The sequence below is a fragment of the Terrapene carolina genome, unplaced genomic scaffold (genome assembly GCF_002925995.2).
Source record: "Terrapene carolina triunguis isolate 2854851 unplaced genomic scaffold, T_m_triunguis-2.0 Scaffold211, whole genome shotgun sequence".
In the NCBI taxonomy this organism is placed as follows: Eukaryota; Metazoa; Chordata; order Testudines; family Emydidae; genus Terrapene; species Terrapene triunguis.
In genome coordinates, this window is record NW_020664562.1 from 2,259,720 (window position 1) to 2,272,469 (window position 12,750).

Below are 12,750 nucleotides of genomic sequence, written 5' to 3' on the forward strand. Positions count from 1 at the left end.
TGGATAGTATTGGTATCTTTTGGTGTGTGTGTGTGTACATAAATAGATATACTCATACTGTATATGTGATATGTGTGTACACAAGACACGCTCCCCCTTCCCCCCTTTAGCTTTTTGCCAGCCAGGGTGGAAAACATTTAACCCCTACCCCAAACCTACACACACGGTCATTCAGTGAACCAAAGAAAAGAAGGCTGGTCAATCAGCGTGGGGGGAAGGGGGAACCCAGCTGAATGTGACAGTGGTACAGCACCCCCTGGAAGACGGCATCCAGGGTGACTACCCGGCTTCCCCTCCCCAAGAACCAGCCCTATGCAGTCGTCCATTAGCTCAAACATGCTAAATGTTCTAAGTACTTTTTAGCTGACCATGATACATTTCCTTTTTGCCTCAAGTATATATGGAGCAGAGTAAATGTTCATATCAGAGAAAATGAGCATTTATCTGTTAATACACTCTCAGTTTTAGATCCAGCATACTGCAAAAAGATGTATTTCTACATATTAACAATAGGAATCTCAGAGAGCCCTGTTGATTTACAAACCTCTTTCTTGTTCTAGAAGCTCTTTAAGAAAGTGGTGCCCCACCATTGCTTGGGGTGCATCTGGTCTCGGCGGGATAAGAAAGAAAACAAACACTTGGCACCCACCATCAGAGCCACCATCTCTCAGTTCAACACAGTTACCAAATGTGTCGTCAGCACCATCCTGAAGGGCAAGGACCTCAAAACACAGCAGAGAGCCAAGATCATTGAGAAATGGATTCATATTGCACATGTAAAGCATTCGTTCTGTCCTGTTTCAGTTAATGGTGGTTTGGGAGGTGGGGGGTCATGTGCTTTGTCCACAGGTTATTTTTCACACTGACTCCCTTGGTGGCCTTGGGCAAGATCCTGCATTTCCCCATCCTGAAAATGGGCTTGTTAATGCTGCCTTATCACAGCGTTGCAAGTGTTAATGAGTGGATGATGCATGTGCTTCAAAGGTAGGAAGTGCTGTGTCAGTGCTATTATTATGGTGAGAGAAGTTTGCAAAGTCAAACAATTCATCTTCCCTAGGAAAGAAAAATGACTAATCTTCTTGAAGGAAGTGGAATTCTGTCGAAGTCCTCTTAAAGTTAGATGCATTAGGCCATATTTCCCAAGGAAAGTGTAACAGGAATGTAATAAGGTCACTGATGGTGCCCACAAAACCCCACATAGACTGGGTGGTTGCATCTACAGCCCATTTGCTCACTCAGGTATGTGTTTTGCTTACACACAGTCAAATGTTAATGAGTGCAGAGGATGCATGCTCATTTTTGTGTGTCCCCCTGTTGCATCCTTATTTGAAAGTTTGTCCCATCTGTTGTTTTGAGAGGGGAGTTCTCCAATATCCTCTAATTTTTCTGCCCTTTTACTCCTATTCACCCCTTTTATAAAAGGCCTCCACACTGCTGATGACCTGCACCATAATTTAGGGCAGGCAGGGTCTGGATGAAGCTCCCTCTAGAGCCTCGATCAGTCAGAGGGGGTCAATGGAGAGTGATAGGTGTTCTCCCTTTGACGGACTCAGTGCAATGATTCTGCAGCATTCTTTCTTAGTCCTTGATGCCATGAGGGTGCGGAGTAGGGGTGAGAAACCGAGCTCGATTCCAAGCGAGGGCCTTTCCACATGGTAGCACTCTGTGTTATTAATAGACTAGTGGACCCCCAAGGCCTAAATTTATTAATACTCATTTATCAGCTATCCAGGAATGATTGCATCCCTCTTGATGCTTCATGACTTCTGAGTAAACTGTGTGAGATGATTCAGGGACAATCTTTAAATATCATAAGAACATAAGAATGGCCATACTGGATCAGAACAATGGTCTGTCTAGCCCAGTATCCTGTCTCTCACAATGGCCAGTACCAGAACTTCAGGGGAAGTGTTCAAAACAGGGCAGTTGGAGTCATCCAACCCTGTCTTCTCATCCCAGCTTCTGGCAGTCAGAGGTTTAGGGTTGCCCTGAACATGGGGTTGCATCCCCGACCATCTTGGCTAATAGCCATTGATGGACCTATTTTCCATGAATTTATCCAGTTCTTTTTTCAACCCACTTATAGTTTTCACCATCACAACATCATATGGCAATGAGTTCCACAGGTTAACTGTGTGTTATGTGGAAAAAGTACTTTTGCTTGTTTGTTTTAAACCTGCTGCCTGTTAATTTCATCAGGTAACCCCTGTTTTTTGTATTGTGTGAAAGGGTAAATAACACTTCTCTATTCACTTTTACTATACCATTCATCATTTTATAGACCTATATCATATCCCCCCCCCCCCCCATCTCACTTTTCTAATCTGAACAGCCCTAATCTTTTTAGTGTCTCCTTGTATGGAAGCCATTGCTTGCCCTTCTCTGAACCTTTTCTAGTTCCACTGTATCCTTTTATGAGATGTGGCAAACAGAACTGGACACAACATTCAAGGGGTAGGCAAAGAAATATGAGTAAAACAGTAAAAGCTGCTTCCTGTGCCCTTTGCTTTAATCCCAGTTTGTGTTTCTCCTGTTCCAAATGGGAAACTTGGCTTTTGAGCAAATGGAAACTATTTTGAAGGAATCGAATGCAAGTGAGATTCTATGTATCGGCTACCAGAAATACAAAATCCCTTAGAAATAATTCATCTTTGTCTTCAACAGGTAATTGTAATTTCTTTCCTTCCCCATTTATAAATCACATAAAACTAGAATTTAAAACATGAGATCACCAAACTAGATATTTTCTTACTTAAACACAAAGTATTTCAAAGTAAAGTAAATGGTAAGACTTAGGTAAATGATCAGACACAAAATTTATAATAATAATAGTAAAAGTATTTTGGGGAAAAAGCAGAAAAATTAAGTTATTGCTCATAGTATTGTTGTTTTGAATAACCCTTGACACTGCAATATATTTGCTTACGGAATCATTTACTTTGTCCATTGGGCATGGTCCCTAGTTTGTAGTTACAGATTTACTCAAAAGAACAGAAGAAATGTTAAGAAAGGCCGTCTGGTTCAAGATGCCTGCCCTTTCTTTGCTTCATCTTAATCCTATTCCCTGCTTTTTCTCCATACCCCAGGTATCTCTAGAACTCCTTTTTACTCTTTGCTTCAGTTGCTTTCCCTAGTAATGGATTCCATATGTTTCTCACTTGTTTGCATGATATCATTTTGTCTGAGTTCCTTCAGCAACCCTGGCTTCCTAATTTTTTAGATTGTATCTTCTATTTGTTGGATGCTTCATGAACTGTGCTCATGAGGGCTGGACTGCTGGCTAGTTTTGTTTTAATGCTTCAGTGTTCCTTTAAAAATAAATCTCACGCACATTAAAGAATCGTGGATTCTTGCAAAGAGATTCAAAATAAGCAATACTTAAAAAATCAGGGCAAATATTGAGTTTTCCAGTCTTAATTTGTTTTTCTGCCTCTAGAAACAAAATTGTTAGTATTGACACCTAGACAGGTGGGAATGGATGGCTCAGGGAACTCTGCTGGCTGACTCTAGGCACGTTGCTTCAACTTTCTGTCCCTCAGTTTCCCCACCTGTAAAATGGGGCTAATGATCCCTCCTTTGTAAAGCACTTTGAGCTTGACTGATGAAAAAGGCACATAAGGACTAGGTATTATTATGGGAAGTAGAGTCTTTCACCTCTACATTGGCAGTTCTACTTCAGCTTAAATCAGTAGGTGACCAACTTCTGTTATCATCTGATGGTTCTTTGATGGCCAGTGTGAAATGGCTTAGATGGTGTCAGTCTTGTTTTCTGGTACACAGGTGTCAATCACAAAAACCATCATCCAAGGTATTAATGGACACCCTTGTTTGGAAGTTTAAGAGGCGAAGGATTGAATGGAGATTAAGCTACCTTCTCATTCCTAGGGGTGGTCCCTCAAGGACAGGGGATACCTATTGAGAGGGTAGTGGGAGTGGCAGGGGAAGTCTGGACTGTCACTGCCCACATAGTATCTGATCTTTGACCTTCAGCCTCCAGGACTGTCAATCTAGCATCTTTCACCAGTCCTAAATTCACACACAAAATTAAATACTGCAGCCCTAGTTGAACCCATGAAGAATGCATGTGCACACTCAGTGAAGTAATTGCATGGGCAGAATGGCTAGGTACACATATAGTTCCCTACTTCTAAATGGAATTGCTTATTTTGCATGCACAAATGAATGTTTTGCATATTTAGGTGCCTGTGCTTGAGAATCTGCCCGTTAAACTGGAATTAGTCACTAAAAAAATTATTCTGTAACAGGGCCGGCTCCAGGCACCAGCGAAGGAAGCAGGTGCTTGGGGCGGCCAATGGAAAGGGGCGGCACGTCCGGGAATTCGGCAGTGGGTCCCTTAGTCCCTCTCTTCCTCTTTGAGCTGCCGCCGAAGTGTCGCCGAAGAGGAAGAGAGGGAGCGAGGGACCCACCGCCGAATTGCCGCCGAAGAATGAAGCGGCGCGATTGAGCTGCCGCCGAAGTGCCGCCGATCGTCTTTATCTTTTTTTTTTTTCCCCGCTTCGCCGCTTGGGGAGGCAAAAAAGCTGGAGCCAGGCCTGCTCTGTAAATAAGGCAGTGTGGGGTTCCATGCTTATTGTCTGTCAATGATCTTCAGAGCCAATTTGATACATTTAAAAGTCAAGATATGTTTTTCTAACTGCCAGCCCTTCAGACTCCACCTCGGATCTAAAATTACTGAGCAAGAACGGCCAATTTTCTACATTAAATATTTTCTTTAAAAATAAAAAAGGAATCACTAATTGCCTGTTAAAATTCCTTTTTAAAATCAAGGTTATTTTTGAGTATTTCAGGTACAGGAAAGCTTCTGATTGTTTTATGTGTGTGTCACTTAAAAAGAGGCAAAGCAATTCTTAAAAAAACCCTGAGGCAGAAAAATGTTGGCTAAAGTTTAGCCTGTAGTGAATAAAATGAACATCTGAAAACATGGATATATAATGGGAGTCCTGATGTTTTTCTTAAATCCAGTGGAAGCTGTAAACTAAAGATGGGCCCACACTGGCACCTACTTTCCCAACCTCTTTCATGTTGGGGGAGCAGAGTGTTTCACGATCAGATTTCTGGATCCAAACCATCCCCTATGGTTTGGATTCTGAGCTGAGCCCAAACCAAGAAGAAGCCTGTTTTCTACTGTTGCCAAAGATCTTGTGAGAAAGCTGTTTTGTGAGATTTTGGCACAAGGTGCCAGAAATCTTACAAGAATAGCTTTCGAGCTTTTGGTGTCATCAGGTCTGACCCTGAACTTTTGAATAATGCCTTTGGCCCCAACTAGTCTTTTGACACCAACCTTAGTACAAACCTAGCCCAAATGCCATCACCGTATGCTCTGCTACTCTCTAATATTAACATTATAAGGTAAATTCTTAAACAGCATCTAATATTGTGCATAGCTCGTGCTCATAAACATGTGAGTAACGTTAGAGGCTGCATTTAAAAATGTGACTTTTAATGTTAATATTAGAGACTAGCAGAGCAGGTGGTATTTGCATGTGCGTGCATGAACTGCTGGGCTGTGGACACTCTTTCATGAGTTCTTTGGAGAGCGGGTTAGTCACAGGATGCTTATTCTTTTTCCACCTCCTCCTCCCTTCCATATAAGCCTCTGTTATAATTGCCACAAAGATGTTGTGTGATCACAAATGGGAGGGAGATGTCTTTGAGCCAGTCTCTCTATTCAGATGTGCTCCCCCCATGGAGAGGTTTGAGAGCTCTTACCTTAAACAACATACATGCCTGAATATGTTGATCTTTTGTGTGTATTTTTAAATTGTCATTTAGTTTGGCAAGGTTCATCATTTTAAATTCAACTTGCAAATAGGCAGGCCCCAACTTTCCCCAGCAGGGGGAGAAGGTAATTATAAAGTGCTTGTTAATAGGATAAAGTTTGTTTTCTTTAGCTTGACTTCAGAGACCCACCTCCACTAGTATTTTTACTAGGAGAGCTGGAAGCTATACAAAAAAATGAAAGTGAAGAAAACAAGGATTAAGTGCCAAAACCTATAAAGGTTTTGGTAGGTGGAGAGGGAGAGGGGAGCCATTTTTGATGCCCTATATTTGTACAGCTGCCTATTGAGCAGTAAGAATTCACCGCAGCTGTGAGATTAGAAAAACAGGAAATCGCCAGCTCACTTGTAATATTGATCTTTAACTCTCCTTTATTTTTTATTCCCTCCCTTTACAGGAATGTAGGATCCTGAAGAATTTTTCCTCCTTGAGGGCCATTGTTTCAGCACTACAGTCCAACTCCATCTACCGGTTAAAGAAGACCTGGGCATCTGTTCCAAAGTAATCCTCCCACTCTCCTTTTAGCCCCTTTCATCTGACTGGCCCACAACAAAAACGAAGTACAGTGACGCTTAGGGCAGGTCTATAGTACAAATTTTTGCTGATGCAAATAATAAGACCGCCACAATTAGTATATTGTTTGTGAGTGTGCATACTTGGTTTCTTGCATTGGCAGTGCACATGCTCACCACGAGTGCTTGTGTTGATGCATGGTGATGTGCACCATGGGTAGGTAGCCTAGAGTGCAACCCCCCCACCATCCAATCCATTGTATTTTGGGAAGTTTTGGCAAAGCACGGTGGGGCAGATGTGAGTCACACAAGGGTGACTGGGAGCAAGGGGTCAATTTCCCAGCATGCAACTGTCTCCATTCCATAATGTTATCTAAATCTCATAATTTTCATGCCTTTTTTAAAAATCCCACAAACCCATGCAGCCCTCCTCACTGTCCGCCATCTCTGACAGAAGCATGGAGCCTGCACAGCTCTGCACTACTGTCATAAGCATCGCAAGCACAGGACGCACAATCCTGTGGTATTTGCAGAGCCGTAAGAAAAAAACTAATCAGCATCGAACATGAGGATTTCTTGACAGACAGATTGCTGTGGGACATAGCCAGAACCAAATCAAGGTGATTGGTGGCATTCACTGGGTAGCTGTCGATGTTGGAGCACCGCTTCTGGGCCCAAGAAACAAGCACTGACTGGTGGGATTCCATCGTAACGCAGGCTTGGGATGATGAGCAGCGACTGCAGAACTTTCAGATACTCAAGGCCACATTCCTGGATCTGTGTGCCAAGCTCACCTCAACCCTCCAGTGCAAGGTTGCCAAGATGAGAGCTGCACTGACAGTGGAGAAGCAAGTAGCAATCGCACTGTGGAAACTTGCAATGCCGGATTGCTACCGGTCAGTGGGCAACCATTTTGGAGTTGGAAAATCCACTGTGGGGGCTGCTGTGTGTGCAGGGCCATTACGACTGTGACTGTCAGCAACATGCAGGACATAGTGGATGGATTTGAAGCAATGGGATTCCCAGGCTGCAGTGGAGCAATGGACGGCACGCATATCCCTGTTTTGGCACCATACAACCTTACCACAGAGAACGTCAACAGAAAGGGTTACTTTTCATGGCTATGCAATCTTGCAAAATGCTGAGCCAGCGGCAATAGGAGTTGAGGAGGCTCAGCACCTCAGTGGATGGGTCTCTGTGCTGACCCACCTTTTACATGTTTGTTTGTTGTCTAGTCCTTCATCACTGTGGAAAACTGGATAATAATGATGTAGGCTTGATTTAGGGTTCTTTGTAATCAATAATTGACTTAATTCCTCTTCTGCCTAGGGACAGGATGCTGATGTTTGAAGAGCTGTCCGATATCTTCTCAGACCATGACAATTATCTGACGAGTAGAGAGCTGCTAATGAAGGTGAGAATGAGGCTGAGAGCAAGAGTTATGATTTGTGTCAGTGCTGAACTCTGTCGCCTATCCAGTCACCCAAACCCACCCCCCGGGCTCCATTGTAGGGAGTCTTACAGAGCACAGTTCTGTGGCATGCAAGGAGTGTGCATGCCTGCTTCCTGTGTGACCTTTCTGCCCTCTGGCACAGCAGAATTGCATTGGTTCCACTGGCACTGACGCTATGCACAACTGGATGGCTGGGATGGATTATGGGATTTGCCTACTAGCGAACAGGTGCTGTGGAAGGTGTTGAGATATCTGTTGTCTCACTGAGGAGCGGAGCTCAAAGAAGTTGCAAAATAGCACAACGGCAAAGGATGCAAAAGTACTTCCCAGAAATACAGCTGTTCTAGATAACCTTTCAATCAGTCATAAGTTCATCTAGAAAGGTTCGGTACTGATGAGCATAAAAAAATACAGAGACCAGATTCTCAGCAGCTGTAAATTGTCATAGCTCCTTTGACTGCAGTGGGAGTTATGCCAGTTTACTCCAGCTGAGGATTTCATCCAAGATGTTTGTCCAAACTATCCCCACCTTCTTGGAACTACAAAACAGGGCTGGGAATCTGGAAGGAGCAGGCTTCCTGCTGTGTGTGTGGCCAGAAATGCCACAAAACAGTCTATGTTGCAGTAGTCTGCGAATTCTGCTGTCAGACCCGGGTGAACCCCAAAAATTCAGAGGCCCCTGAAAATGAGAAATACTGGTAGTGAAGCATGTTGGTATGAACCTTTTAGAAACTAAGGGAAGGTTCGATTAGATTTCTCTGAGCTCTGTCTAATTCAGTCTGTTTCTATCTGGTCTATATCTAGTCTGTCTAGAATTTATAATTCACCTCAGCATTATAATGTCAAGCACTGAATTTTGGGCGAAGGCTCAGTGATGGTGGGTGATTTTATTCAAACTTGATGGGCAGTAGCTACTTATGAGCCATTTATCAAAATGTTTTACAGCAGGTGAAGTAGTAATAAATATTGAGAGGAGTCCTTATCTATCCAGACCAGTTTAATTAACTAAATGTTAAACATCCCCGAGAACAGACCTATTGGCTCCTGCCAGATCTTATTCTGCAAACCATTCTGAAGGCAATGAAATGAGCTTATGATGATCTCGCTCAGCTGTTTTATTTAACTTCGTTCAACTTGTGACAACCCAAAGACTAGCTTCAGATGAAGCCTGGAAGTCTCTCTTTTCTAATTGTGAGGACTGCCACATCCTTGGGAGAATAGTCTCCCCAAGGAAGTTGTAGCAGACCTATCACTTGAGACATCTAAAGCTGGAGTGGACCAAAACAACTGAATATACTTTTGACAGGACAGCATCTCGCTCCTGTCTCTTTTCTAGATACAAACTGCTTGGAGACCACTTTTTGTTCAAACACCTTGTGCAGTTTATTTAGTGTTCTCCCCACTACTGTTACAAACCTGTGCAGCGTTGTGTTTACAAGCATACTGTCCTTAGTTCACTCAGCCAAGAAACATGGAGTCAGAAAAGATTTCCCCCCCAAGAGATCTCTCCTGGCTCTGCCTTGCAAAAGCCTGCCAGTCTCTCTGTGCTCCCCTCAGCATTTCCTTCCTGTGTCTTTTCTATTTTCTAATCTAATGAGCTCATTAGCCTTTTGGGCTCTCCTCAGCCCATCCCAGCCTATCAATTAGGCACAGCTTTACCCCTCAGGTTTATTCTGGGGTGCTATTGGTGGTCAGTGATCAGAGTGCTAGTACAGCTGCTGTTACCCAGCACTCTGTCACAGTACTGTATGGAATAAGCCAGAAGTGGCTTGGTGGGTGAACCAAGAGGTCTTTCCATCTCTAAAATCTAGAGCACTACAAGCCTTCTGCACCATGTGCATGAGTAATTCTTCTGTGGTTTGGAACTTATCATTTAAATCAGCTTCTGTACCAAATGACTAGAGGATAGCTAGTGTGACACCAATTTTTAAAAAGGGCTCCAGAGATGATCCCAGCAATTACAGGCCAATAAGCCTGACTTCAGTACCAGGCAAATTGATTGAAAATCTAGTAAAGAACAGAATTATCAGACACATAGATGAACATAATTTGTTAGGGAAGAATCAACATGGTTTTTGTAAAGGGAAATCATGCCTCACCAATATACTAGAATTCTTTGAGGGGGTCAACAAGCATGTGGACAAGGGGGATTCAGTGGATATAGTGTACTTCGATTTTCAGAAAGCCTTTGACAAGGTCCCTCACTCAAGGCTCGTAAGCAAAGTAAGCTGTCGTAGGATAAGAGGGAAGGTCCTCTCATGGATCGATAACTAGTTAGAAGATAGGAAACAAAGGATAGGAATAAATGGTCAGTTTTCAGAATGGAGAGAGGTAAATAGTGGTGTTCCCCAGGGGTCTGTTCTGGAACCAGTCCTATTCAACATATTCATAAATAATCTAGAAAAAGGGGTAAACAGAAAGTGATAAAATTTGCAGATGATACAAAACTACTCAAGATAGTTACGTCCAAAGCAAACTGTGAAGAGCTACAAATGGATCTCACAAAACTGGGTGACTAAGCAACAAAATGGCAGATGAAATTCAGTGTTGATCAATGCAAAGTAATGCACATTGGAAAACATAACCACAACAAAAATGATGGGGATCTAAATTAGCTGTTACCACCAAGGAGAGAGATCTTGGCGTCATTGTGGTTAGTTCTCTGAAAACATCCACTCAAAGTCCAGCGGCAGTCAAAAAAGCTAACAGAATGTTGGGAATCATTAAGAAAGGGATAGATAATAAGGCAGAAAATATCATATCGCCTCTATATAAATCCATGGTATGCCCATATCTTGACTACTGTGTGCAGATGTGGTTGCCCCATCTCAAAAAAGATATACTGTATTGGAATTGGAAAAGGTTCAGAAAAGGGCAACAAAAAATGATTAGGAGTATGGAACACCTTCCATATGAGAAGGGATTAATAAGATTGGGACTTTTCAGTTTGGAAAAGAGACGACTAAGGGGGGATATGATAAAGGTCTATAAAATCATGACTGGTATGGAGAAAGTAAATAAGGAAGTGTTATTTTCTCCTCCTCATAACACAAGTACTAGAGGTCACCAAATGAAATTAATAGGCAGCAGGTTTAAAACAAACAAAAGGAAGTATTTCTTCACACAACGTACAGTCAACCTGTGGAACTCTTTGCCAGAGGATGTTGTGAAGGCCAAGAATATAACAGGGTTCAAAAAAGAACTAGATAAATTCATGGAGGATAGGTCCATCAATGGCTATTAGCCAGGATGGATATGGTGTCCCTAGCCTCTGTTTGCCAGAAGCTGGGAATGGACGACAGGGGATGGATCACTTGATGATTACCTGTTCTGTTCATTCCCTCTGGGGCACCTGGCATTGTCGGAAATCAGGATGCTGGGCTAGATGGACCTTTGGTCTGACCCAATATGGCCATTCTTATGGTCTTATGGCAGTCCAGGCTTCTAGGTTCCATTTCTGTCTCTGCAACTTACTGTTATATGACCCTGGGCAAGTCCTTAAACTCCTTGTTTTCCCCAACTATAAAATAGGTGTTGTATTACTCACCTATCTGATAGGAATGTTGGGAGTCTTGATTAATTAACATTTATAAAGTACCTTGAGATCCTACAAAAGGAGCTTTACAAATGCAAATTATTATTTATTATTGTTTTGGGACTCACTAGAAAAAGGGGTCATAATCTCAGAAATAAATTAACGTCACAAGGCAAAGGCTACAGAACTGTTATGAAATATGGCTCCCATTCATATAGTTATTGGAAAACCTAAATCCCTCAGCCTCGAATTGTGCAAATCTAAAACAAACACTTTTATTTCCTGAATGTCTCTGTATTACTCGGAAAACCATAGAGGTTAGTCATCATATCATAGAGTCACTGTATAAAAAAAGAAAAACACCAGCGTGTTGCATAACAGAGGGGAGAGATGTTTATTTGTAAAATTGCTGATTGCGAAATAAGTTAGAGGTCTAAGGACAAAAGGCCCAGAAGCTGCGTTCGGATGAGAATCCAAATGTATGGCGCATATTCAAGCTTCTTGAATTTAAAAATCTCAGTTGATTTGTGGTTCTTCTAAGCTTCACCTGGGCCAGGACTGTTTTGCAGACAAACTCCCTTGTGGTAATTTGGTATGATTGTCTCCAACAAACCCCAGCAGTGCAGAAGCCTTAACGTTTTTATTAAAACAAGCAAAAAAGTTAAGCACACATTTCTGAACCTCAGGGCAGTGTGGCTCAACTGGGTGAATTTTCATGTATTTCAGTCCTACCAATAATGTCCCCCATTAATTGCCCTTTCATTCACTCCATAGGAAGGAACATCCAAGTTTGCAAATCTGGACAGTAGTGTGAAAGAGAACCAGAAAAGGACCCAGAGGCGGCTTCAGCTCCAGAAAGATATGGTGTGTGCAGCATGCTGTTCTCTCTTCTCTCTGAATTTATACCTGGGATAATAGAAGCAAAATCCAGAAATGCATTTTAAGAAACAGAGCACAAAGCACATTATGTCATGCATTATACCATGCAAAAACCCTAGAGTCAATACAACAGTGAGGTTGATCAACCAAGTACACAATGTCAAGGAACTTAAACAGTGAACATTGAACACTCAGCCTTAACTCTGTCCCTTTTTACATATGGCCTAAAAAATTCTTTCTGTATAAATTTCTGTGTATTAATAAACAGACATTACAGTATAAAACAGAACAGAAACAGGAGTTTGTAATACATCTTTATTTACTGCACAGATATTATATGGTGTGTGCTGAACTGCCAAGCTGTAACAGAATTATTGTATGCTGTGGTGTTGTAGCCAAGTCAGGTCATAGAATATTAGGGAGACAAGGTGGGTGAGGTAATATGTTCTATTGGACCAACTTTTGTTGGGGATTGAGACAAGTTTTGGAGCTTGTGCAGAGCTCTTCTTCCAGTTTGCCAGCCCTGAAATAGAGCTCTGTGTAAGCTCAAAAGTTTGTCTCTCTCACCAACA

At 42.3% G+C, this 12,750-nt stretch overlaps 1 protein-coding gene across 2 annotated transcripts in view; it reads left to right on the top strand.

The window, feature by feature from the left end:
* LOC112113454 (ral guanine nucleotide dissociation stimulator-like 1) overlaps positions 1 to 12,750 on the top strand; it is a 101,870-nt gene that overhangs the window by 64,869 nt on the left and 24,251 nt on the right. For both annotated transcript variants that reach the window (XM_024209740.2, XM_024209741.2), the window contains 4 exons: positions 561 to 776; positions 6,197 to 6,300; positions 7,641 to 7,725; positions 12,074 to 12,163. In XM_024209740.2, coding sequence (XP_024065508.1) covers positions 561 to 776; positions 6,197 to 6,300; positions 7,641 to 7,725; positions 12,074 to 12,163 — 495 coding nt within the window. The remainder of the gene's footprint in view (positions 1 to 560; positions 777 to 6,196; positions 6,301 to 7,640; positions 7,726 to 12,073; positions 12,164 to 12,750) is intronic.